The sequence below is a fragment of the Clupea harengus genome, chromosome 22 (genome assembly GCF_900700415.2).
Source record: "Clupea harengus chromosome 22, Ch_v2.0.2, whole genome shotgun sequence".
NCBI lineage: Eukaryota > Metazoa > Chordata > Actinopteri > Clupeiformes > Clupeidae > Clupea > Clupea harengus.
The window spans coordinates 25,445,177-25,471,569 of NC_045173.1; the positions used below are offsets into that span (position 1 = coordinate 25,445,177).

General features: G+C 43.3%; 2 protein-coding genes across 4 annotated transcripts; both read right to left on the bottom strand.

Moving 5' to 3' along the window:
- Positions 1-14: 14 nt before the first annotated feature.
- pak2a (p21 protein (Cdc42/Rac)-activated kinase 2a) lies at positions 15-22,872 on the bottom strand. 2 transcript variants are annotated; one of them, XM_012834249.3, is made up of 14 exons: positions 22,397-22,872; positions 12,634-12,847; positions 7,654-7,760; positions 7,262-7,415; positions 6,940-7,061; positions 6,455-6,566; positions 5,512-5,575; positions 5,249-5,297; positions 3,771-3,883; positions 3,460-3,577; positions 2,922-3,021; positions 2,556-2,752; positions 1,973-2,110; positions 15-1,055 (listed from the first exon to the last, which is right to left on the bottom strand). In XM_012834249.3, the coding sequence occupies exons 2-14, from the start codon at positions 12,800-12,802 to the stop codon at positions 969-971; spliced, it is 1,530 nt and encodes a 509-aa protein (XP_012689703.2). In that variant the 5' UTR covers positions 12,803-12,847; positions 22,397-22,872; the 3' UTR covers positions 15-968. The 2 variants fall into 2 exon arrangements, with proteins under 2 accessions (XP_012689703.2, XP_012689704.2); XM_012834250.3 differs by lacking the exon at positions 22,397-22,872 and adding an exon at positions 14,837-15,157.
- Positions 22,873-23,283: 411 nt separating this feature from the next.
- Positions 23,284-25,941, bottom strand: ing5b (inhibitor of growth family, member 5b). 2 transcript variants are annotated; one of them, XM_031559462.1, is made up of 8 exons: positions 25,831-25,941; positions 25,379-25,450; positions 25,076-25,242; positions 24,888-24,999; positions 24,668-24,755; positions 24,300-24,429; positions 24,138-24,199; positions 23,284-23,974 (listed from the first exon to the last, which is right to left on the bottom strand). In XM_031559462.1, exons 1-8 carry the CDS (start codon positions 25,865-25,867, stop codon positions 23,935-23,937), a joined length of 708 nt encoding a protein of 235 aa, XP_031415322.1. In that variant the 5' UTR covers positions 25,868-25,941; the 3' UTR covers positions 23,284-23,934. The 2 variants fall into 2 exon arrangements, with proteins under 2 accessions (XP_031415322.1, XP_031415321.1); XM_031559461.2 differs by having other exon boundaries at positions 24,300-24,453.
- Positions 25,942-26,393: the final 452 nt, after the last annotated feature.

Below are 26,393 nucleotides of genomic sequence, written 5' to 3' on the forward strand. Positions count from 1 at the left end.
ACAAAACTGTCATGTTGATTTGATTCAGTCAACCTTTACTCATAATTTACAGGAGGATTCAGATTTGTTTCATCACTTAATAACAATAGGCAGTTTCACAAGTTTGCGTAACTGGAATGTCTTGAACACATTTTCCACTGATATGTATAGATTATAGTCGACTTAAGAAACAACTCAGGCTTCCCATACATAGAAATACAGGAAATTATTGACCAAGACGGTTGAAATAAATCAAATTGTGTTATTCTGTCAGGTTGTTAGTTCAAAATATAAAACACAGTATACATACACATAAATACAAAATAGCTAGTCAAAAATGTCCTGATGTGTTGCTTTTTTTCGCTCTGTATTTGCTATTGAAAGTACATAATATACAAAAGGATTTAATACATTTAAAACAAAACTTTTAAGGTTACTTTTAATTTTTCAAACTCCGTTAATGAAAGAAATTTTATTCCATACAGCAATTTTCTACTTTGTTAAAAATCTTTTAAGACAAGAAAAAGCAAATAGGTAGTAGGCACAGGGTGACAGATTCATTGAGACAGGCCTATACAGAAACACACACAGAGAGAGAGAGAGAGAGAGAGAGAGAGAGAGAGAGAGATGAAACCAGGCAACAATAATGACAACAAAACACAAAAACATTACACTGTTCCATCCCATCACACAGAAGTGATGGACAAAAAAGACAGATCAGATCAACAATACCACCAACAAAGCACAGATACATCAGCAGAGAGAAAAGGATCTGCCGTTTTCGAGTTTAATGGTACTCCCGCTCTCTGGCATTGAAGACTACGAGATGGCCCTTTCCCCGGTACAGCTTGCCGTGGTGCGGAGAGGCCGCATAGTTTGGCAAAGACAAGTTATGAGCGAGTTTATTGGCCCACGGAGGGAGAACAGTCCGGTGTCCTCCTAATGTAGTAGGCAGGCAGGGTCACTTGAGTTCTGGTGTTGGTGTAAGGCTAGCGATTGCTCTTCATGGCCTCCTTGGCAGCGAGAATGAGTGGCGTGAGGCTGGAGAGAGGCTTGGCCAGCTTCAGGAAGGGATGCTAGGAGGGATAGAATAGCACTCGTGTTAGGCAGCGCTGGTTAGGCAGGATTCACATTACTTCTTAAGGAAAATAACCCCTTAACCCCTTTTCATGACAAAATCTTGAACCTTGAAACATTCAGTCACAACATAACAAAATAGACAGAATGATTACATTAAACATACTAAACATACTTTCTGTGTCAGGTTATATGCATCAAATGTAAAAAAAAATTACTGAATAAAATGTAATAACTAAGTAATTTACTATATTTGACATACATTTTAACACAACCAATGATATTTTGATTCTGAGATTTTAGGACTCAGGGGCAGATGTACAGTATGTATGTTAGACAGCAACTTGGCCAGTCAGCAGAAAGCGCACGCTGTGGGATTTTCATTTACGTTAATTGTACTAAACCTGTAACTGATCGCGTAATCAATGCATGTCACCGCTAACTGTAATTTACGGCGCTCACATAACAGGGACAAATTAAATGGCATCATGAAACTGCCAACTGACATTAAAAGGAATCAAATGTTTGGGAAATATATATATATGCTAATAAGGTGTCATCAAACAGAGAGATAATACAGGGCAGTAACTACACTACTCGAAAAAGAATATATGACTATTTGTGCAGCTACAGTGGTTCCCAAACTTTTCATGGCTCCCTTTTGACAATGAGAAAGAAATAGCTCCTGTAGCAGGCAGAATGAGGATTTAGACATGCGTGGTCTGTTTCTACATAGCATGCCATGTTTTTAGGCAAACTCTGCGACGGGATTGCACCTAAAATGGACGCTAACATTTTTAAATATCTGCAGGAATTACTCATTTTCTGTGTTTAGTACATTAACACTAGTCATACACGCTAAAAAATCTGCCTTAGCCTTGCTAACTATATTAACAATCCTGCTGCTGCCATTTACCTGCAGAAGCTCTTTTCCTCCTCCTCTCTTCTCCACGTCCATCTCCAGGCAGCGGTTCAGGAAGTCCCGGAAGACGGGAGACAGCTTCTCAGGGTTCTGGAGCTCTGGAGTGCCGTTGGTGGCGATCAGGTACAACGCCTGGAGTTAAACAAAGGGCACCGGGGTGAGAGGGTCATTCACCTGTCAACAGCCAACACTATACATTGAAAGATGGCTTAGGTGCCTGTGAATAGGTGAAACAAAATACAAAAAATGTTTAAAAATCTTCAGCTGCAGTCCTACTTCAATCAAGCTGGTCATCAAGACCTTAGAGAAATACTGCTTCTTATTTACATTTACATTTAGTCATTTAGCAGACGCTTTTATCCAAAGCGACTTATACACATTTTACATTTACACTGATGGCACACTCATGGCACATCAGGAGCAATTAGGGGTTCAGTGTCTTGCTCAAGGACGCTTCGACAGGGAATCGAACTAGCAACCTTCTGATTACTAAACGACTTCTCTACCTCCTGTACCACTGTCGCCCCGTGAGAGGATCTTGAAAAGTGGCATAGAGTTCCCTAAAGATGTAGCTTACTCTGAGTGGGTTCTCATTGAGGTACGGCGGTTCTCCCTCCACCATCTCAATGGCCATGATGCCCAGGGACCAGATGTCCACCTTGGGCCCGTAGGCTTTGCGGGTCACCACCTCGGGTGCCATCCAGTACGGCGTGCCCACCATGGTGCTACGCTTGCTCTGCTCAGGTGTGATCTGGGCGCAGAAGCCAAAATCAGCTGTGAGGAGAGAGAGAGAGAGAGAGAGAGAGAGAGAGAGACACAGAAAGAGGAAAGTCCATTAAAGAAAACAGGACATCGATGCTCCCAGAATGCCTGATAAACAGCCAAGTATGCTTAGCTGAGGTATTCCAGTCTGACACGCTTGAGAGACAGAGAAGCCACCCACTCAATTTGACAGATCCGTCCATTCCCAACAACACATTGTCACTCTTGATGTCTCGATGGATGACCTGGTTGGCATGCAGGAACTCCAATGCTTGTAAACACTGTGGAGAGGAGAGAACAAAAGAGTGTGAAGAGACACTGAGAGAGGAGAGGGCACACAGCTTACCACCACCTCCTCCTCCTCCTACTTCTCCTCCTCCTCCTCCTCCTCCTCCTCCTCCTACTTCTCCTCCTCCTCCTCCTCCTTCTCCTCCTCCACCTCCTCCTCCTCCTCCTCCTCCACCTCCTCCTCCTCCTCCTCCTCCTCCTCCTCCTCCACCTCCTCCACCTCCTCCACCTCCTACTTCTCCTCCTCCTCCTCCTCCTCCTTCTCCTCCTCCCCCTCCCCCTCCTCCACCTCCTCCTCCTCCTCCTCCTTCTCCTCCTCCCCTCCTCCTCCTCCTCCTCCTCCTCCTCCTCCTCCTCCTCCTACTTCTCCTCCTCCCCCTCCTCCTCCTTCTCCTCCTCCTCCTACTTCTCCTCCTTCCCCTCCATCTCACCTCTCTGCAAACGGCAGCTATCTGAGCCTCGTCCATGCAGGTCTCTGTCACCACATCAGTCAGGGAGCCACCAGCCAGATACTCCATCACCACATAGAGATCCTCGCCCACTAGAAAACTGAGCAGAAGCAAGACATTGAGGGGGCACACAGCAAAACATACTTCTCTAACTACAATGTCATTATAATACAATGTATTAATATTAACAGTTTAGCACCAACTATTGTGTTGTAATTAAATCCAGGAGCTAGTATAACCTGCAGTACATTCAGTTGTGGTAGTGTCAAAGTGGTATATCTGTAGGCCATTACCTGTCTACGTAGTTGACAATGTTGGGTTGCCGGAGTTCCTTCATCACTAGAATCTCATTGATAATGAGCTCTTTCTTGGGCTGCTTCTGCAGGTTGATCTGCTTGATGGCCACCTGAGGGGCAGTGGACAACAGTGTAGGGTGTTAAATGTTGCTTTGCACACTTTCAGCAGGTTTCAGCATGCACACATGTGCACACACACACACACACGAAATGTGGAAATGTGACTGAAGTCCTGGTGCAGCAGATCGGAGTTCCTCTCAAACTCTAAATGTGACATTCACCTCAGAAGTATGGGATGGCCAATAACTACTGCTCTCTGGTTTGTATTGGTGTCATTAAACCATATCCTTGAGCTCTGAAATGTTTTACATCAGCTCTCATAGTCTCATAGCATCTCAAGACTCTTTCACAGAAGGCACTCTATGAGCACTGGGGGAGATAGAAGAAATATTGCTTCCCCCTCAACTTCCGCATTCAATTTTAAACTGAGCGAGGACAAAAGTACTGAGAATGACACAGTAGTGAGAATAAGAGCTCTTAACTTAACTGCTTTTTTACACTCGTACTTGATCCCAGGAGTATCGCCTCATATGAAATCACACCAACAGCTACTTACTAAAGGGGAGGCTAAAAATAAATAGATGAACTGCTTGACACCCTAGCTACACCCTAGTAGAAGCATCTGGCGACAAGGCAACGGATAAACGCCTTGATTACACAGCTGCTTTGTAATGTGCAGCCATTTTCCATTCTAAGTCTAGCTGTTAATAACCTGTTCAGCTGTCCTTTGAAAGCCGGCCCCCTGCTTTTTGTGTAAAGCTAGACTGTGTAAAGTCAGCACGGAGAAATCCCACAAAGCTGTGTGTACATGACTACTAATTTCAGAAACATACATAGTCTACTGCAGCCATCCCGCAACACACGTCGACCTTCCACAAAAAAAGATATGGTAAGTCTACATCCTTGCAATATCACCGCAGGAATAAAGTAATTCGCTGTTTGTGGTTCACTTCGCTTCCCCTTATTGCCTGGGTAGCCCCTAAGTGTAGTAACCCCTCGTCACAAACAGGACTCAGCTCGCGAGAGAGTCACGGTGTCAGAGCCGGCATGTCCTGTATGGGTATTAGGTGTGGTAAAGGCATACCTTGAACATTTTTCTTTTTAAAAACAACATTTTTACACACAGTGCACCAATACAATGTGCGCGTGCACTCCCATTCAGGCCATGCCAGAGGCATTCCTAACGGTCCCTAAACATGTGTGTTCAGCAGTTTTGCACGAAGAACTACTGGGCTGTGACAAGTAGGTCAGTCGGTTCGCTCTCCCTGACGTCGAATGGATCAGCAGAATCAAAACTCAAACCCTGCTCCTGACCATTTCATGTCCTTCACATAAGACGGCATGTGTTAAAGGGAGCACAGTTGGAATGTGCCCATTGTCACATCCTCATGTCTGTTTGTATGAGGACCGCTTACCTCCTGACCCGTGGCAACGTCAATGGCTGTGTACACGGTGCCAGACGCCCTGCAAAGGAGACAGAGACAGACGGAGATAAAGAGAGACACATTACACATTAGGTTGTTCAGCAATAAACACATTAGGTAGAAAACGTTTGTCTTGGTGTGGTATACACATTTAATTTAATACTTAACAACATGTAATATTTTTTTCACTGAATGGTATGTAATGACTACTGAAGTAATCCTTTAAACACACACAGACATCTGCACTAACTTACCCTTGTCCAATTTTCTCATATCTTGTGTATTTTTTCTTGGGATCACCAATACTGACAATGGTCCCTGTACACAATGTCAAAAATCAGCATGTTAAGCAGAAATCATTTCATGTCTGCAGGATGACACCAACACTATGAATTACAAATGCCAACAGGCAATGGCGATACAGCAGACGAATCCGTATCCATTTCATGAAATGCAGCACTTCTATTCTCTTCCAAACTTCACTGTTACGACCGACTGCGCCCCCTTTAGTCTTTGCAGCAGCTGTGCATGGACTGTAGGCACCACTGGGGAGACGATTAGCCAAGATAGGTGGGGACTATATAAGACTTACATTTCTCCCTCTTCGCACATTGTTGTTGCCCTCAGATCCTTCTCATACACACACCCTCAACACCCACGTACACGCCACTACATTTGACATCCATACATCCCCTGCCAACATAAATGCACCCATATTCACCTCGACACGGTTCCTTACTTTTGTTATGTTTGTGTTAGTTTAATAGTTCATCACTTCCTACCCTGACACTTCCTACCCTGTTTTCTGATGAGCTTTGGCTCACAATGAAGTACGGTAAAATTAGGTGAGTTATAGCCTAGGAGTGGAAAGAACAAGGGCCCAAAACAGCTAATGTTAGCTCTTCATGCTAACAAATAGTAATATCAATTTAGATTCTTATCACACAGTCTCACAATGTTAACATACACTGAACAAAAACATAAACACAACTTGTTGAGTTTTGGTCCCATGGTTCATATCTGCAGCCTGGAGTGTTGTAGAAACCATAGTTCAATACCTAATACATTTATTGATGTCCTTGTATGAACTGTAACTCAATAAAATCTCAATTAAATATTTGAGATTGTTCCATGTTGCGTTTATATTTTTGTTCACCGTCACATGTTTTCACAAAGTGAAAGAGGAGAGTAACGTACTCAGTCTCTCCATGATCTCTTCATCAGTCATCTTGCCCTTTCCCTTCTTCTGCTTGTCCGTCTCCATCGGAGCGGGCGCTGGGATGGGGTCGATGACGGAGCGTGTGTATATCTGAAGAGGAACAGGATATTAAATACGGAGATATCCTCACGCTCATGCTGAGGGGATCATTTAGTAAATCATTTTTGTATGGAAGTCATTTTGTCGTGCGAGGGGACAGTTTATGGGAAATAAAGCTTCCAGGCCACCAGACATTTTGTGTAGAATCTTTCTGTGTGCATCACATTAGAATGCTGCCGTTTATTTATTCAAAGTGTATTTATACATATGGAGTTCATGTGCAGGGCATTGGCCATGAATGGGTGAATTTCAGTTTAACACTAAAGGTAAAAAGAATGAAAATAAATCATAAAAAAGCCCAAATACACATGCCCGAGGCATGTTTTATAACACAAGCGTCAGTAAGAGGGTTATATCCACTTACTGATTTGGTGTGCTCAGGACGAGGTGCTACAATCGGGGGAGGTGTCTCATCATCGTCATCATCCTCTTCTTTGTTAGACGGTGAAGGCTCGCTGCCCTTCTTTGTGGCCTGTGCATCTTTGTCTGCAACACAAACACAAACACACAAACACAAACACACAGGAGAGGAGACTGGTGAGTTTGAGGACAGACTACCAATGGTCCAGAAACTGAGACAGAGCGAGAGCTCTGAAGAAGAGAGGGGAACAGACAGGGACGGAGAGAGAGAGAGTGAATGGACTCAGCTAGTCCAAGCTAGTTCGGGAGAGAGACGGGGGGCTAACCTGAGGAGGAGAAACTGAGGTATTTTTGTCTGCCGTTGCCACCGGCCGAGTCGTAGAACTTGAGGACGTCCAGCACAACCTGGGGATTCTGCTTCTGCTCAGACTTGGTGATGTTGGAGGTCTGCAGCAGCCGGGCCCACTGCTCCGGCATGCCCTGTGGGAAGATAAACACATCCACTTTAAAATGGGGCAACCAGTAGGTAAATATGGACTACATCTGCCAAATCTTTTTTTCAGGAAGCGTGGATTTCATACCATTCAATACCATTTTCATTTCTTCAGCAAATACCAATTGTACATCACAACATCCTCAAACACTGAACGCAAAGCTTCCTTTCATTAAGATCTATTAGAGTGATTAGTGAGGTGAGTGAAACCTCGCAGTCACTTACTGTAAATTCGCCGGTGACTGCATCAAAGCCGACATGAATAGTGTGTTCAAAATCCGAGGGAGGCGAAATCTCCGGCCGCTCTTTATCTTTGTCTTTCTTACGTCCACCTGCAATGTCATGTCAATGTTGAGACAAAATGTCACTTTCTGGTTACCGTCACATGAAACTACAATCATACCAACACTGCCATGAACTCCCCTCCCTCCCTGACATCCTGGTTCTCATTGCCACAGGCAGTCCCATGAGGAAGCTCCTACTTTCACTTCATACAAGCTAGCTAAGGCAGAACAAACAGACAGCCGCCAATCAATGACTAGGCAATGTGTCGATGCCCAGTAGCGTGTAAGAAATGAAGGAAGTTTCTTTGTTTCTGATGCAGCAATCTTTATTCCAGTAAAGTGCAGTAACGAAGCACGTAGAACATACTCCGGATTCAGCGGTGTAGGTCTGAACCACAAGCATCTCCAATTCTAGCCATATATACTGTTTTAAGACACCTCCTAGTAATGTAAATGAGCTAGGCTTGTAATGCAAACAGGTCTGGCAATCTTTTGTTGTTCTGTATGATAATCTGGTTTCTCTGACTGAGATGGTTCTCAATGGCCTCCCCCATTCCCATACTATGATTAATTGCAGTCACTCACACCTCAGTTTGCTTCCTGACCCCAGGTGTCTGTGCAAATCCAGTGTGGGGACCTTTCCTTTGTGACCATGATAAGATAACCATTTGGGATATTCTGCTGGCCAACTTTTGGTGGTCACAGCAGCTGCTTGATCATGAATCTTACAGTCCACCCTTTGATGCTATGAAGCCATACATAGCATCACATAAACTTTCTTTCTCAGAGTCACACCTTTCATAGAGGTGCCCAGTGGCGGTGATGTCCTGCTTTAGGTTGCTCCCTCTGTGGCCATTAGGGAGTCTTACCCGTCATTGGATTCATCACCCTCGCGTACACTGGTCATCTCCCAGTCTCAATAGGTAACTTATCAGGGGGTCATTCTGTAATTTGAAACTATAATATAAAAATCTTTTATCAGGTTTGGAGAAGCATTTGAGAACCACCACAGCCAAGGAGACAGTCTGAGATAATTGAGCAAAACATAAGGGCATCTGACATCCAAAACACAAGTAAATATAAATGTAAATGGGCCAAATTGTTATCAAACATCATAGCATGCATCTTCTTTTCATCTCTGTGTGTGTGTGTGTGTGTGTGTGTGTTGTGTGTGTTTGTGTTCGTGTTCGTGTTTTGTGTGTTCGTTCGGGTAAGGATATGCACACCAGTTGTGGATATGCATATTGGTCTCTGGGGAAATCGCTTTCTAAAATTTCAGAGAAAACGCTCCCTGATTCTCTCTTTGTCTTTCTTGTCCATGCACTCTATTGAGTGTGTCTTTCTGCCTTTCACCTTTCAGCAGATGAAGCTCTGAAAAGTTTCAAGATCTTTTGTTGTTCATTGGGTTGTTTTCGTTATGGTCTTCATCGTTTGTGGTCTATTTAGTTCTATAAGTCAATCTCTTAAGGTGAATCTGGGCTTGTGGATCTCAGATCCATGTATGGTCTCAGGTTCTTTGGATTCCTAGTCTGTAGAATTCTGTTGTGTGGTCGCCGTCTGGATTTTTCTTGTTGGTCCCTGTTCTGCTTTGTGGTGGCCCTTGTCCACATCTCCCTCTGGTCTCCCAAGTGGACTCTGGTCCCACATGTTCCATTGCCACAAGTGGTACCCCTTTCCATTGGGTTGGTTATCTGGTGTCTGAAATTGTATATACAAAAAATAATATTGCCCCCCCTTTCCCCACAAGAATTTCCACGTATCCAACATGCATCGACAACACAAACATAAACGAGACACAACCTTAAAACAGGTTTCCAAATATACACTCCCCCCTTTTTTATAGAGCACACATGTTCAATGTGTGCTACTATCAACATCATTTGGAATTCCAATGTATTGGCTGCTTGTGTCTGAGCTACAGTCATTCTCTCCAAGCAGTGATTTGTCCGGCCAGGTGTTAATAGTTTCCTCTTTGGGTCTTTTGTCTTGAGGCAATGTCAATTGAGTCTGTAGACTATGTATTTTCTGAAGCAGCTCTTGATAGCTTTTTCTTTTTGTCTTTGGAGAGTTACACCTTCTGGCTTTGTGTCCCCTCTTTCCACAAGAAAAACAAACAGAGTTCTGTTTTTCTGATCTGTTGTCTTTGCAGTTCCTCGCTATGTGTCCCTCTTTACCACATGAATGACAGACAATGCCTTGATGTCTTCCCCCTCTGTCTTGGCAATGTCTTGCGATGTGACCCTCTTCTCCACATGCATAGCAAACAAAGTCTTCATACCTTCCCCCACTACCTGGGCAGTGTCTCGCAATGTGCCCATCTTCTCCACATGTATAGCATATGATAACACCCACTGGATTGCTTCTCCTGAAGCTGTTAACTCTGTGTTGCCAATTAGAAGAACTGGAGGATTCTGGCCCTCTTTGTCTCCTGTTCCGTTGGGAAAGCTTACTACCTAAAGCTGCAATAGGATGTGATTTCTTAGAAGTGGCTTGATTATTGTAAAATTGTGTCATTTTAGCAATAATTTCATCATAGCCTGAGAGATGAGTCACAAACATTTCTATGGCAGAGCGGGTCTGGGGATCACTTTTGTTGATCAAAGCAAATTTATAGCCAATATCCTCTGTCATGATGTCAGGGTACCCACTGTATGTCGTGAAAGCTTCCAGTAACCTATTTGCAAAAGCCGCTGGATGTTCCCCTTGTCTCATTGACACTTCTGCTAACTTTTCTGGATTGACAGATGCAATCCCCAAGACCTCCAGTAGTGCTTTTTTTCCGGTCCTGATTATTTCCCATCCTATTCTTTACTTTGTCTGTCAAGGCTCTAGATAATGTAGACGGAAGGCACAGGCTCAACACAACACAAGCATCAAAATCTGTCAATCTGTAAATGTCCACGCAGGTCTCCAGACTGGAGAGAAATTCTACAGGATCCTGTCTCCCAGGTTCAAATTTTCCCACATTCTTTACCACTACTTCTAACTCTGAGGGGGTAAGGCATTTGATAGTGTTTGACATAACCTCCTCTCCACTTGCTCCATTTCGCACAATGGTGGAGTGAATTGGTGCCATTGGGTACTTAACCGTGACACCTGAATATTGGCTCTGACTATCCCGTGAATCTGAATGTTTCTTCCAACATTCCTCATTGCCGGCGTTGCTGCTGCTAATATCAGATGTGCAATTGGAGAACTGGCTAACCCTATGTATCACCTTATCTAACTCACCTGACAACACTTCCACTGTTGATTTCAACAAGTTGTTATTAGCCTTGAGAATTCCCATTTCTTTCTGCAACTGCACATTTTCCATTTTCAAAAGCGTTTCAGTATTCTGAAGATTTTCTACGTCTGCTGCCCCGTCATTTAGACGTGATAAGAGTGAATTATTCTCTTCTTTTAGTAGGTCTCTCTCTGCCTCTAATTCGTCTAATCTTTTCTTAGTCACTTTGTATGTGGCAAGAAGTCCTTGAAGGGCATTTGCAACTTTCCCTTTTTTGTGTTTTGGTATCTTGGAATAATTTTCGAACCGGGACCCTGCCCACTCGTAGGGCTTATCCTCTGTGTTCTCTATTCCGTCAAACATTCCATGCGAACCGTGTTTTGTGATGTATTGAACCATAATATCTTCCATTCTAAAGTTAAACAAAAACTAACAACAACAATCTCCTTTTATATCATTCAATCTTGATATTATGCTTCGTATGTCACGTATTGGCTAGGCTATGAAGTATCCGTCCTAAACAATGAAATAGCGTCTTTCAACAGTCAACCGCGTACACAATTTAAATTCAAATGATTTCTCTTTCCTGTTACGTCAGATCCTATCACAAGCTTATGGCTTTGTGCGGTAAAAATCTGATCTATAATGCTTCATGTTCAAATACTGGCTATTATCCAGTCAATTTATGCCACAATTCGTCGCCCTGACTACACTTCTTTGTCACACTCACCAATACACCGGTTAATAATTATGCCACTGTCCGTCGGGCACCACTACAGTAATTTCTTTGGGCCACAGTACTTCGGGCCTTAATCACACTACTTCGGTTTTCATCTACTTGTTTCAGTTACTTTAGAAACTTTCCCCGGTCTGGGCCTCTTTGTTTCAATTACTTTAGAAACATATTCTGATACAATTCTACTACCACACTACTTCGGGCTGATTCAGTTACTTTAGAATCTTTAGAAAAATTGCACAGAGCTAACCCACAACACCTCCTGCTTATTAATGGAACAAAGACATGAAACAGATTATCTCTATCCTTAAACCTCCTTTCTAGGTTGTTTTAAACGTGCACATTTCCTGAAACAAAAGAATAGTAGAATACTTACCAATGCCCCTCTTCTTTTTTTTGGGAAATTGCAAGATGGGTGGCTCGCCAATTGTAAGAAATGAAGGAAGTTTCTTTGTTTCTGATGCAGCAATCTTTATTCCAGTAAAGTGCAGTAACGAAGCACGTAGAACATACTCCGGATTCAGCGGTGTAGGTCTGAACCACAAGCATCTCCAATTCTAGCCATATATACTGTTTTAAGACACCTCCTAGTAATGTAAATGAGCTAGGCTTGTAATGCAAACAGGTCTGGCAATCTTTTGTTGTTCTGTATGATAATCTGGTTTCTCTGACTGAGATGGTTCTCAATGGCCTCCCCCATTCCCATACTATGATTAATTGCAGTCACTCACACCTCAGTTTGCTTCCTGACCCCAGGTGTCTGTGCAAATCCAGTGTGGGGACCTTTCCTTTGTGACCATGATAAGATAACCATTTGGGATATTCTGCTGGCCAACTTTTGGTGGTCACAGCAGCTGCTTGATCATGAATCTTACAAGCGTGATGTCACACTGAGCTCACTGCCCAGTAGCGTGATGTCACACTGAGCTCACTACCCAGTAGCGTGATGTCACACTCACCCTTTTCGGAGAAGATGGAGATGATCTTGTTGCGAGCCTTCCTCTCCTCAGGCACGGAGGGCAGGGGCTTGGAGCTGTGATTGGCCGACTGGTTGTCCTTGAAGATGGTGCTGCTCATTCTGACAGGGGGGGCGGGGGGTTTGTCCTCCAGCTCACCGTTATCAGACATGACAGGGAGGCGCAGTCAGGTGAACACAGGGCTTCAGAGATGAACCTGCAGGGGACGACAACATCGCATTGCTGCTCAGTGGGGAATGCTCCTGTTACTCACGATAATGAACAGGTGAACAAATAAGGAAGTCCTCGCTAATTCTTTTGAGACAGTGAAAGTACTAGAGGCATTTTCTGTTCAAACTTAGGCCCAAGAATGTCACTGTCCTGAAGTTACAAGCTACTGTTTCTGTGCATGCATGGACGTGCACAGAGGTAATTTAAAACCAAGTGAAGGCATGTATGCTAACAAGCCCACCATTTTGTGAAAAGAGACTTGTGTCAAAGAGGCTACTGGTGTTCATTGGGAAGTTCAGCCTCAGCCACTGTCCACACAGCTGGCCTTTGTGTGGAAGAGAAGGCAACTATGGCTTAATTTACTGGCGACCAGGAGACACCAGCTATGAGAGAACCGAGTAGGGCAACCACCACTGCTTTCTCTGCAGATGATGCATAAACGCTCTTCACACGAGGTTTCTAGGTCGCGGTGTAAGACTGCACAACAGGAAACCAAACCAGTGAGCCGCGTGTCAGCCAGAACGTGGAGGTTAAATGCACACGCAAGCCGGGTCACCTACGATGAGCATCAGCAAAACCATTCAATGCTCGACGTGTTTAGAAGGTGAGACTCTCGAAGGGTTAAACTAGTTCAGGCCTTTGTGTGTGTTGTGTGTGTGTGTGTGTGTGTGTGTGTGTGTGTGTGTGTGTGTGTGCGCGTGTGTGTGTAGGCAAAACTGACTGATGTGCCTGGTCTTGCCTACCAATTCACACTCACTGCTACAGGGTTTGGTTTTTAAATCAGTGCCATGTTGCAGCTCTGCAGTCATGCCATTTTAACATGCCCTAATAAGGTTAAAGAGCGCTTCTCTCTCCTCAATGACAGTGAATTCACCAATCTCGAGAAGGCAGACCACAACCTGACCACAGTTGCTGCCTTTCTGACAGCACAGCATTCATTGCAACCCCACTAATTCAGTACTTTTCAGTCAAGCAAGCTTCATGATTCCATCAGAGCCATTCTCCTTTAGGTGATTCATCATGAAGCTAGACCCACCAGAAATATGAAATATTTCATTTGAAGTATGAAACTATTATAATCATGCGTTTTAGCCAAGTTTCTGAACTAAAAGGTAAACTCAGCTCAGTTTCTATTACAGTCAACTGGGCAGAACATTCTCCCATATGTGTTTGAATATAGTGTGAGAGAACGTGCAAAGTTGAGAAATGCCAGACAAAAAGTTGCCTGTTGCAAAACTGCAGTGCAGCGCAAGCTAGTTCCTGTTTTCTTCATAAAAATAGAAGTAGCAACAGTAGAGCTCTGTCTGGTTTACATGAGCGGTGTTCAACCATAGGAGTACTTGGGCCACTTGGAAAACCAGTGATCAGGACAGAAGTCACAGAGACATCAACAGAACGAAGATAGAACTCTCCCATGAATGTCAGTAAAGATGCTACCCAATCTGTAACAGAAGAAAAGCCACAGGGACTGAAGAGTGAGGATCTGAAGATGTCAGATTGCCCCTGATCTCCTCACCACTGTATTTTACAATTAAATATAGGCTACTAGACCCAAGATCAAGACCACAAACTCTCAGGCCAGACATCTAAACTGTGCCTGTATATGTTTTTTGTCAGCATAACAGGGCCAAAATGTAATCATTGTTCAGGTTCATGTTCATGTTTTTTACCGTATGACTCCATCTGCCAGTTTTAGAGATATTTTGTAGGCAATTATACAACGTGTTTCTAGTACACATTATCACACTACTGAGACGCAGGGAGAGGTTCGGGTGATAAGCAAAAGGAAATATTTTCTGACATCAGATCACAATCTCACAGCCACGGCCCTCGTGCTATTAGGAAACCAGAAAAAGGAAGCTAGCACAGCCGTGCGCCTAAAAACTTGCCCTGGCTTTTCTGCACACCGATGCGACCATGGCAGAATAAGCTAACACAGAAAAACAAAAGTGGTCAAGTTCCACCACCATCTCACCCTGAAATGCCCCACGAGAAGAGATCCAGCTGGCCTCTCCCGTTTCCAGTTCTGCCACTCACTCCTGTGCGTCAAGCGACCGACCACAACACCGACCAACCGACCAGCCAGCCAACCAGGCAGGCACGCAAGTGAGGGTGTGTGTACGTGTGTGTGTGTGTGTGTGTGTGGATCTCTTCTCTCTCGCTACGTGTCCAAAGTGTCATTCGTCGCTCCCTCTCCTTCCCACGTCAGGAGATGAGTAGGGGGCAAGCCTGTGCAGGCGGGCCTCATTCCACAGCTCATCCACACGCTGCGAGTGCAGTCTTGTTCGGAAGCTGCCCAGTACACACACTACTCCGACAGAGAATAGGCACCGCCCCCCTGCCCCCCCTCCTTCCTTCTCCCCTCGGGCTGTGACATGAAGAGGCCATCTTCCAGCCTAGATGTAGGAACTGCCTCAGCTTATCTCTGGTTAGGAAAGCACCACGTCACATATGACAGGCACTTCACACGGTTGATGTGTGTGTGTGAACTGTGGCGAAGAGGCTGGCAGACTCGGATCTGTGGCTTTACATTTACGTTGTGAACCTGGCCTGTATGCTGTAGCTAATGCAAAATGGAGAGAGAATTCATGCAGCAGGAAAACACTGGGCAGAATCTGGATTGTAGCTGTTTTATGTGGAGGGCTGCTGCTGTCTGCAGCACTGACGAGGCAAAGAGGACTGCACTGAGCGAAGCCATGTGAAAAAATGATTTGATGGAAGGGAGAGTCAAAGGGAGAGTCCTGGAGTTGTGCTGTGAGGTATTCAGTCGGGCCGCTTAGACAAGTAATAGAGGTGGCCAAGTCTGAACTTGCCCTCACACACAGCCGGTGCTCCAGAGCTGGGTGTGGTCTTCTGGCAGTCAACACCTCCAAGGCACTGTGTGTGTGTGTGTGTATGTGTGTGTGTGTGTGGGTGTGTTGTGTGTTCATGGTTGGGAGAGCAAGACAGATTCCTAACTTGATCCTGATAACACACGTGGGCTGGCAAGTTTTCTTTATGACCTGAAGGCATACCTTTCACAATCCACCTTTGCAAAACTCCCACTCTAAAGCTTTAGCCTTTAGGCCACTAAATTACGCATTGTATTGATGTAAATAAGTAACCAATTTCTGTTACAATCCTTGAACAGTTAAAAGGTATTTTACTTTCTACAAAAAAAATGTAGTGTTAACATGTTATCTCCATTGCTGGCGGAGTCCTATTTCTGACATTCATTTTCTTTCTTTCTGGTCCTCTACCAGCCCTCTGTCAACCATTTTAAGGCACCTTTCCATGGCAAGATCTCTGGGACTTGTGGCTCAACCGTTTACAGGAATGGCTCACTGCTTGGCCCTTTTTGTGTTTTGGTTTTCCACCACAGTGCAGGACCTACGGAACCTACAGGTTGACCTATCCTTTACTCTTGGATCCAAATGTGAATTCTCGGCACTAAAAAATAACGAGATCTCAGCATCAACATTATGGCAGCATCAACATTACACCTCTAAACCAGAGAATTTCTACATAACGTTAGGATTACCCCAAGGTCAAGTAAGAAGTTGAATTTTGCTAATTAGTTGTTAAATGGCTCCATGGCAGCTGTAATTTCTTGATAAAGAAATGACGATACCAGCAACAGCTGACACTTTGCTAACCTGTTCAGTCAAGTCACAGTAACCTCAACATGCCGACTTGGTACTCTATAATTCCCTTGCTGTATTCACAGCCTAAAAGATACGCTTTTAATAGGCTGTTTTCTTTTAAATGGCGCTTGTTGGGCCGCACAGAAGGACCTACCCGGAGTACCCCGAAAACAGCCCTGAAAGAGGTCCTACAGGGGAGGTTCTTGTGTTTGGAACACGCACAAAGATGTGGGCTGCCCTAAAATGGCCCGCTAGTTCCTGCAGTGGAAAACCGCCTTCAGTGGTTGTCAGTAGGCCACAAAGCCAGCTCTCTACTTATCTACTCTCAAGCTCTCTGCAATATTACTGGAAGTGAAAACACAAAGCCAGAGAAACTCCTTTAAGAGGAAGCATCTGAACATTCCCCTCGGCTTCCTTGAGTCACTACAATTCCTCTTGAGTCCCTGTCATGAGCTCATGTTTGTTTTTCACAGTTAGGCTCTGCCAGACATCACATAAAGCCTACAGTGCCCTGAGCAGCCACAGCAACGGCAGCAGCAACAACAGCACATCAGTTCCCGCCACATGACCACCACACCAGCTAAACCAGCTCAAGTATAGAAAACATTATTAATAATAATAATAATAATAATAATAATAATAATAATAATAATAGGCAAGGCATTGGGTCAGGATGGCATGCATCAACGGAGGATGAGGGAATTTTTTTCACAAAAGGCTGTCTGCTTCTTTGTGGTTGCCTGTTGAAACTGTAATGTTCACAACAGAACATTATACAGCGTCAATGGGATACCTTTTAATGAATGAGAATTGTGCACAGTCAACATTTTTCCATGAATGACTATGAATGAATAAAAGACCAATGCATGCCTTTTTAACTGCAACTGAGGGGTCTGCAACAAGAGTGGAAAGAGAAAGAACCCTCCTTATCCCATGGGCCCCTTGGCCACAGAGGGTGACACACTCAATCCAGCCAATCTGGGCTAGAACACAAAGGTTGTGATGCTCGGTCTCATACCGCAGATGTGTGGCTGTGTGGAGGAATTGTTTACAGGAAGAGCGACCAGGAGCCTTTTGTGTTTTGCAGCGTCTATAAAAGGACATTCTGAGCAGGGCTTCCTGGACGTACACACAACCTGCCCTCCCCCCCAGCTGACAGAGGAGAGAACGGGGCCTGCTGGCACGGATGCCACTCAGAGGGCAATGCCAGATCTGTTTCATCTGCTAGTTAACTTGTTAGTTCAGATACGCCCCCTAGCGGTCGCGCGGCCGCGACCGGGCTGATAACATCTTAATTACGTGCATGTAGCCACAAAAATAAAAAACATTTTACCATAAAAAGACTTGTATCTGAAAAGCACTAATACTGCCAGAAGCACACGTAATATCAAATGCCTGTGTTCAGCAGGTCATTAGAAAACGACCAAAAGAAAAACGTGGTGTGCCCCCTGCTGTGCCCCACCCCCTGACGCCTCCTCAAACTAATCGTCCATTTAAACATGCTATCTTTGCCAAAATGTCTTGTTTTCTGCCATGAAAAAATCGTTATCTATCCAAACAACTAAATGATGACACTGAATAGTTTAACTGAGGATATTATTGTGGTTTATTTATGTACTCACATCACAGCACAAAACATGCCTCCATTTCCCATATCATATGATCTCAATCTTCTCGAGCTCCTCATGGCCATGACAAATATATATTTTTTAAAAACATACCTGAATAATCAAAGCCATATATCTCTTCTACGAAACTGTGTAGTTTTTATTGGCAACAGTACATTTTATTCCTTGTTCTACGTTCATTTTCATGTCTAGTGCCCACAAACCAACCACTTCCTGTAACAGACGACCGCATTCAAAATGCCTGTTTCTCCAATCCAGTTACTATAAACTGATTGACACCTATTCTATCCAATAGTACTCATTCTCATGTTTACAATGGTATGCCCATTGCCTGTCTTTGAATAATATTACGATGTGATTGGTCCACGCGTAACCGAAGGTTCTCTGGTGCGCTTTCCATGCGCCAGAGCAGTCATTCCCAGCACAGGCTTTGCGCATTCAACACAAGACGTGGAGTTCGCCTATGGACACAATTGGAACAGCTGGATTGTGTCCTAGACATGACATGTAAGTATCTATATCTGCATTTATGTTTTCAGACACGCATAATACTATTAGTATGCACTTTGGTATGTTCTCACAATATTGGCTTGCCTATGTATTTGTCTGGCATATTAGCAAGCCTGCTAGCAAGTTCGCTAACGTTAGCTACTTGCTATTTTTGCTGTGTTGTGTGCTCGTAATGTAAACTATGTAAATACATATCTGTATGTATGGTTTCACACACGCTTAATACTATTGGTATGCATTTTTGTACGTTTCCAAATTATTGGCTTGCCTATGTATTTGTCTGGCATATTAGCAAGCCTGCTAGCAAGTTCGCTAACGTTAGCTACATGCTATTTTTGCTGTGTTGTGTCCTACTGATGTAAACTATACATGTATCTGCATGTATTCGTTCACACACGCATAATACTATTAGCATACATTTTGGTATGTATGGCATGTTATATTTCTCCTGTTGTGTACTCTCTATGTCTGCATCTTTCTTGTTTTTAGTTGCATATTGTGTTTGGTTATTTTACAATGTCTTTATTTTTTTTGCTGGATTGCTGAATTGTTTGTGTAACATTTGCCAATTGATTTATTTTTTCCAGAGAGATGTCCCTGCAGGAGATGCATCTGTCCGCTCCCCACTCATTTCATCTCATCTGAACAGATCTCATCTCATCAGAACAGAACTCATCTCATCTTATCCCTCCACACCCACACCCCACTACACCACCACACCCCACTACACCACCTCCACACTACACCACCTCCACACACCACCTCCACACTACACCACCTCCACACTACACCACCTCCACACACCACCACCACACACCACTACACCACCTCCACACGCCTCCACACACCACTACACCACCTCCACACGCCTCCACACACCACTACATCACCTCCACACACCACTACACCACCTCCACACACCACCACACACCTCCAAACGCCTCCACACCCCACTACACCACCTCCACACCCCACTACAACACCTCCACACGCCTCCACACCCCACTACACCACCTCCACACACCACTACACACCTCCACACCCCACTACACCACCTCCACACGCCTCCACACAGCACTACACACCTCCACACCCCACTACACCCCCTCCACACCCCACTACACACCTCCACACACCACTACACCACCTCCACACGCCTCCACACACCACTACACCACCTCCACACACCACTACACACCTCCACACACCACTACACCACCTCCACACCCCACCACACACCTCCACACACCACTACACCACCTCCACACCCCACTACACCACCTCCACACACCACTACACCACCTCCACACGCCTCCACACACCACTACACCACCTCCACACACCACTACACCACCTCCACACACCACCACACACCTCCACACGCCTCCACACCCCACTACACCACCTCCACACACCACTACAACACCTCCACACGCCTCCACACCCCACTACACCACCTCCACACACCACTACACCCCCTCCACACCCCACTACACACCTCCACACACCACTACACCACCTCCACACCCCACTACAACACCTCCACACGCCTCCACACACCACTACACCACCTCCACACGCCTCCACACCACCTCCACACACCACTACACACCTCCACACACCACTACACCACCTCCACACCCCACTACACACCTCCACACACCACTACACCACCTCCACACCCCACTACAACACCTCCACACGCCTCCACACACCACTACACCACCTCCACACCCCACTACACCACCTCCACACGCCTCCACACACCACTACACCACCTCCACACCCCACTACAACACCTCCACACGCCTCCACACACCACTACACCACCTCCACACACCACTACACACCTCCACACACAACTACACCACCTCCACACCCCACTACAACACCTCCACACGCCTCCACACCCCACTACACCACCTCCACACACCACTACACACCTCCACACACCACCACACACCACCACAAAACATACATGATGTACTTTTGAGTACAAAACCACAAAACATACATGATGTACTTTTATATGGATCTGGATAGGTTTTTGGGTATATTTTGGAGAGGCTATAGACCACCAATGTCTTGTCACAATAAATTACAATATATTACACTGAAATTAATTCAGAATGGTTTGCTGTAGTACAGAAGGCAAGAAAAAAGTATGAATTCTTGATGTACAGTGACAGGTACTGGATTTTGTATTTGGTGAGGTTGGAGAGGTTATGAGACACTTGGAGACGTCTAAAGGTATCATATGGAAACTGATGTGTAACACTTGTAAACTTTTGTCTATCTGCTTCAAATTTTTTACACACACTGTCAAGATGTTGTTGCATCAGGAAATGTAAATGTTAGTTTCCTATGACATTCAAAACCCAGTTCTACACTGAAACATAAAAAAAACACTAGGCGTTTTATGTTTTTTTCTGACAAAAATGTTGGTTTTGCTGCACTGAAATGTAAACTAAAATGACATAATAAAACACTTTAACTGATTGCATTTGATGGGCCAAGTGTCTTCTTTAATTTAAGCCATGAATGGTTATTATGCAATGTTTAGAACCATAGATATTCAAGTTTTAAATGGGACAGTGCAATATAGGCGGAAATTGTCAAAAATACCCTTCTGAATTAACAGGTTAACCAACTAGTTAAATCACGGCTAGCAGCCACAAACCACTACAGAACAAGTTCACAGAAACCTAAGGTTGCCAAAAGGTCAAGCAAACACCTTAGGGCCTTCTGTTATGAAGGACATTTTCAAAACTTTTGTCAGTGATGTCAGTTTTGATAGGAACACATGTTTATTAAGAATAAATGCAATTAAATACAAATGTTGACGCAAGTAATTCACGGATCAAGTCTTCATAAACAGTAGGCCTACGCCAACTTTATAAATGACCTTAAAATGTCAGCTAATTAGCCAACAAAATCTTTGCCTCTGGCTTTAATCCATCAGAAGCAAAGAAAAAAAAAAGAAAAAAAAACCATCACAAAGCCTCTCCAAATTCAGGCTACTATGCACCCCATGCCGCAATCTGCTAAAACCGTTCATTCACTGACTTTTAAATCAAATTATGCTAAACAGGATAAGTGATAAACTGTACAGTTGTACTGTAAAATTTAGTTTGATCTTACAATGCAGGACGTTTTGAGTTGAGCAAACAAGGACGTGTCCAAGCAATTAAAAGTGCAGATCTTAGCGGGCTACACGTTTTCATTTTCGTGTCCATCTCCATACTGCTAGATATTCCATTCAAAATCCTGTTGAATGTTATTGGCTGAAACAAGGACAGTTAAGATGTATCCTTTAAGATAGATTTGCACATAACTTCAAACCATATACAGTTTCAACATAATACAGCAACATAGCATTAGAAAATTGTTTAGGCTACCACTACTACTGTAAAAATCGTTCAAGTAAACAAACTTAGCCACGGTTGATCAAGATTAGGCAGACTTCGACTAGGAGTAGCCAATTCAGGGCAATTTAGACACAAAATCACATTGAGCTTTATTATTTTTGGGAGTGAATCATGACGATTACAGTAGTCTCCACAGCAAAAAGTAACCTAATGCAGTAATGTCCTGCCAACGTTAGCACACCCAGGATTTAGCTAGAGAAAATGATGAAGCATTCATAAAGTTGGCCTACTCTACATCTTCATGAAGTTAAGAAATGGCTTGCCTAAAATATTTCTTTCAACTGTCCGCCACCTTGAATGGTTAGAATATAATATGTGTTATGAACTACCGTTGCAATGAACTCACCAGCAAAACTACGGCGTAAAGTCCCGCAAACTCTTGAAAGTTAACTCCACCTTGTTGTTGATTGTGTTCACCGGTCCTATAGACACTGTAATTAGTCAGTCTATCGATTTTGTGTGTGGGGAGAAATCTCAACCACGCTGATCTCTTTTTATTCTTTTATCTTCTTGTTGGACCGGGACAGACCCGCTATGGCGGAGGGGAAGCGGAACTACAGACCAAGCCCAGTCTGGACATGTTAGAAGTGATTTTAACATTAAAAGCTGCTGAAAATGTGATCTTTTTTTTTTTTTTTTTAACATTGTCGTGAAAGACCCATTGCATCTTATTTGTGCTGATAGGAAATTCTCCTTCTGGTGAAATCAGTGTCATTGTTAAGTAGTATCAATCGTTTTCGATGACATCACATGAATGATGGGTAGTGCAGTACGGATTTTCTGAAAGTGACGTTGTTAAAAACAGCTGACATGATTCTGTACTACATTTCCCATCATTGTTTAGCTTCCGGTGGTACGTCATGAAAATTAACCGGAGTTGAGAGATGTATTTCTGGATGTTCTGAATATTTGAGGTGGCACTAAAAATGCGTTGGTGCTTTTATATTAAGCTATGCGTGGTGGTTAAAAATCACACAATTTACTATATGAAATAACTTCTTACTGTATACAACATATGTCATACCAAAAATAAATTGTATTTAACAGTTCATATGACCACTGTGTTCCCATCCTTTGCAGTAACGGCAAAAGAACAGAGACAAGTAACACGCAAAGCAAGTAAAAAGGAAGCAAAAAAGCAGAGGCAAAATGCCCTTGACATGATTTTACAGAGCAGCAAAGGTTGCCCTAATAGAACTGGGAGATTAATTTCACAGATTGCTGATAGTATTGTGGATTGTGCCTCTTACAAGTTTATTAGCAAAAATAACATAGAATTTCACATAAAATGCAAATGCATAGTTTTACATTTAAACAAGGAGTGACATTTTGATTGATAATACACTGTTAAAACATTATTGATGCAATATCTTTGGGAAGAAGCAGTAACATCTACTATATATATTTTTAACATGTATGGAATTGTGAATTAGTGATGCAAACAAGGCTGCATTTTACCCCTTATTGTCATATCCCTGTACAGACTGTCTGACTCTTCAAGTTTTCAATAAAAAACGCAATTAATATTACCTGAAAAGAGAGAACAGCAAATGTGCAGAAATGCTAAAATATAGAACATGCACTGCCCCCCCACCCCCTCCCCCCCAGCCTTTTTGGGCTAACCTCTCTTTCCATTCCTGTTTCCCGATAGTGCTGCTCTGCTATCACAGTACATGAGTGCAAATCATTTATATTCATCAAGGCCTACAATGGCATCATGGGGAAAGAAGACTGACATACACCAGCATTCATTCATTCATTCGTTATGAGCTGAATTAAAGGCCGTCTGGAGAGTAATATGCTGGGTCTGATGAGCCTGTTCAGGGATTACAGAATTTGGTGTTTTATGAAAGCATTCATTGCATATTTGACGATTCAAGCTAATTATTTTTTTCTCATCTCCTTGATGCAGCAAGGACAATACCTGCAAAGTCAAAGACAAGAGTTAGTTAGATGAATTACAACAGGAATACAATAACACCAGCAGAGTATTTATACCAAGCTTACCGTGTTAAATTAATTCCCTGTATTACAAACATCCGACTCCTAATGTGCCCTTTTGAAAAGACTACAATTTGTCAACTTACCATTTCCCCTTTGGTTTGGTTGCCAGGCCAACACAGGCGAAGTGAAACCATTCTATTGGACACTGTCAGGACATATTGATACAGCATTAGTCAACTCAATGGCCACGCATGAGCAATGTTGCAGCTGTTAGTTAGATATGACAGTTGGAATTTGAAACTTACGTCAAGATTGTCACAGCCAATCATCTCCCCATATGACACTTGACTGCACAGGCAGTAGGTTGGTTCATTTGGGTCCACTGGCATGTCGAGCACATCGGATGGGTGCATAGCCAAGTCAGTGTTGTTGGGGCTGAGGACAGAGGGGGGAAATATCCTTTACAACACAGGAATAATTTACAGTTAGATTTTAAAAGCTCAGCAAGTCCCTACATTAACAATATTGTCAAACGGTATCAGCATGTATATGCATGTGTGGTGTGAGTCTATGGGAGTGCAAAGTGTAATGTATATCTAACACGACTTGGGTATCATTGCAAGATACATCACTATACTTATTATCAATGGAAAATGCAAGTATGACAACATACCTGTTTTTCACCTTTTTCCTCCCAGGAGAGTCTGGGTCAGAATCTTTCTGGGTCCTGGACACTTTCTTGTCCCTGACACTTTTGTCCTCTGTGGTAAAGTAAGATTTATGAAGACTGTTACTCTACAAAGCACTGAGAAATGAAAACATCCTCTGAAAACAAATAGTCGTTAATAGAATGGTGGAACCACAGAGTAAAGTAAGCAATTTAAAGAACTTACTCTTCAATCTTTTCTCATCTGAGCTCTCCTGACTGCTTGAGTCAAGTTTATCCTTCAGATCGTTCTCAAAACGAGCCAGGTCAGCATCCAATCGACGAATGTGTTTGTCTACCTGAAAAGGGTATCAGTCTTGACTAAGACATGGCATTCCAAATTAAATGAATGATGTTTGGGCAATGTGTACTGACCAGTTCGTATATCTGCATAGCAAGCTGCACTTTGTCATCGCTGTACTCTTTGCATTTCGTGTAAGCATTTTCAATCTTCTGTAGATGCTGGACACGTTGTTCAGAGGCCAGATTCTTTACATTTGCAACATAGTCTTCTGCAAGTTTATCAATCTCAGCCTTCTGCTCTGTAAAACAAAGTAGTCAAGTGACTAAGCTAGTTTTAAAACATTCAATGGCAAATTCAATTATCAATTGGTTAGATAGCCTCACAAATCAAGTCAGTTACATCACACATCAGCTGTGTCATATGTCAAGTCTTACCTTCCGTTCTATTATCTAACTCGCTCATCAAAGTGAAGTTCCTCTGAAGTTCGTAAGGCAAGCCCTCGATACCTGAGGGAGAAAAAACGATATATTTTGAACATTTAATTGCTAGCTGGATTATTCTGCTAATTTACCTGTCGAAACATATGATAACTAGCTCTGCCGCTGGTTGCATTAACTAGATCATTGCATTCACCAGTAAACGTGTAATCCCCTGAAGAAAACAACTACTGACAAAGTCACTACATAACCAGTGAGCTAACGTTAGCTGTGTAGTAGCTCGATGAATTTCAGAGTTTGGGTAACCTAGCGAGCTAGCTAAAGCCATCTTTCTACCCTACAAACCCACTTCTGTCAGAACCTTCTTTCAAAGTACGGACTTTCTTCTTTAAATGCTTAAACAAATCTTGTTAGTCATACACTACTACAGTTGTTCGTAGCCAACTTACTATCAAGATAATGTTCCAAGTACACAGCTTTAGCCATACTGATGTCAATATGACTTTCATCTATCCCGCGCTAGTAAATCACAATATTCTTCTTCAGGTTAGAGAAAAAAGCGTTTGACATCTAAAAGAAAGTGAATGCGCCCTCTGGTGTACAGGCGCAATTTTACACTTTTTTCCGTTTGCTAAGACACATTTTCTGAACCATTTTCTCAAAACTACACACATTTTCTCAAAATGAAACTCCAATTTGTACAACCATCTAACTTTCAGGTATGTGACTGTCGCCTACACATTTATTGTACTTCTACCAAAAGGTATTTATTTCCCTGAAATGTTTTTTTCATGCCAGTCCCTACATTATTTTGAACTTTGTAATGTTATAGTACCTCAACAAATTACCCTTACAGGATCACACTGTCAAGAGACATTAAAAATAATACTATACTACAGTTTTCTAAAATACCTATACTTCAGAGAAACCCCGCCAGTGAGTGAATGGAAATTCTGTTGATGGACACCGCTGCAAGAAACATGTCAGTCCCAAACATTCTATTGAATCCGCA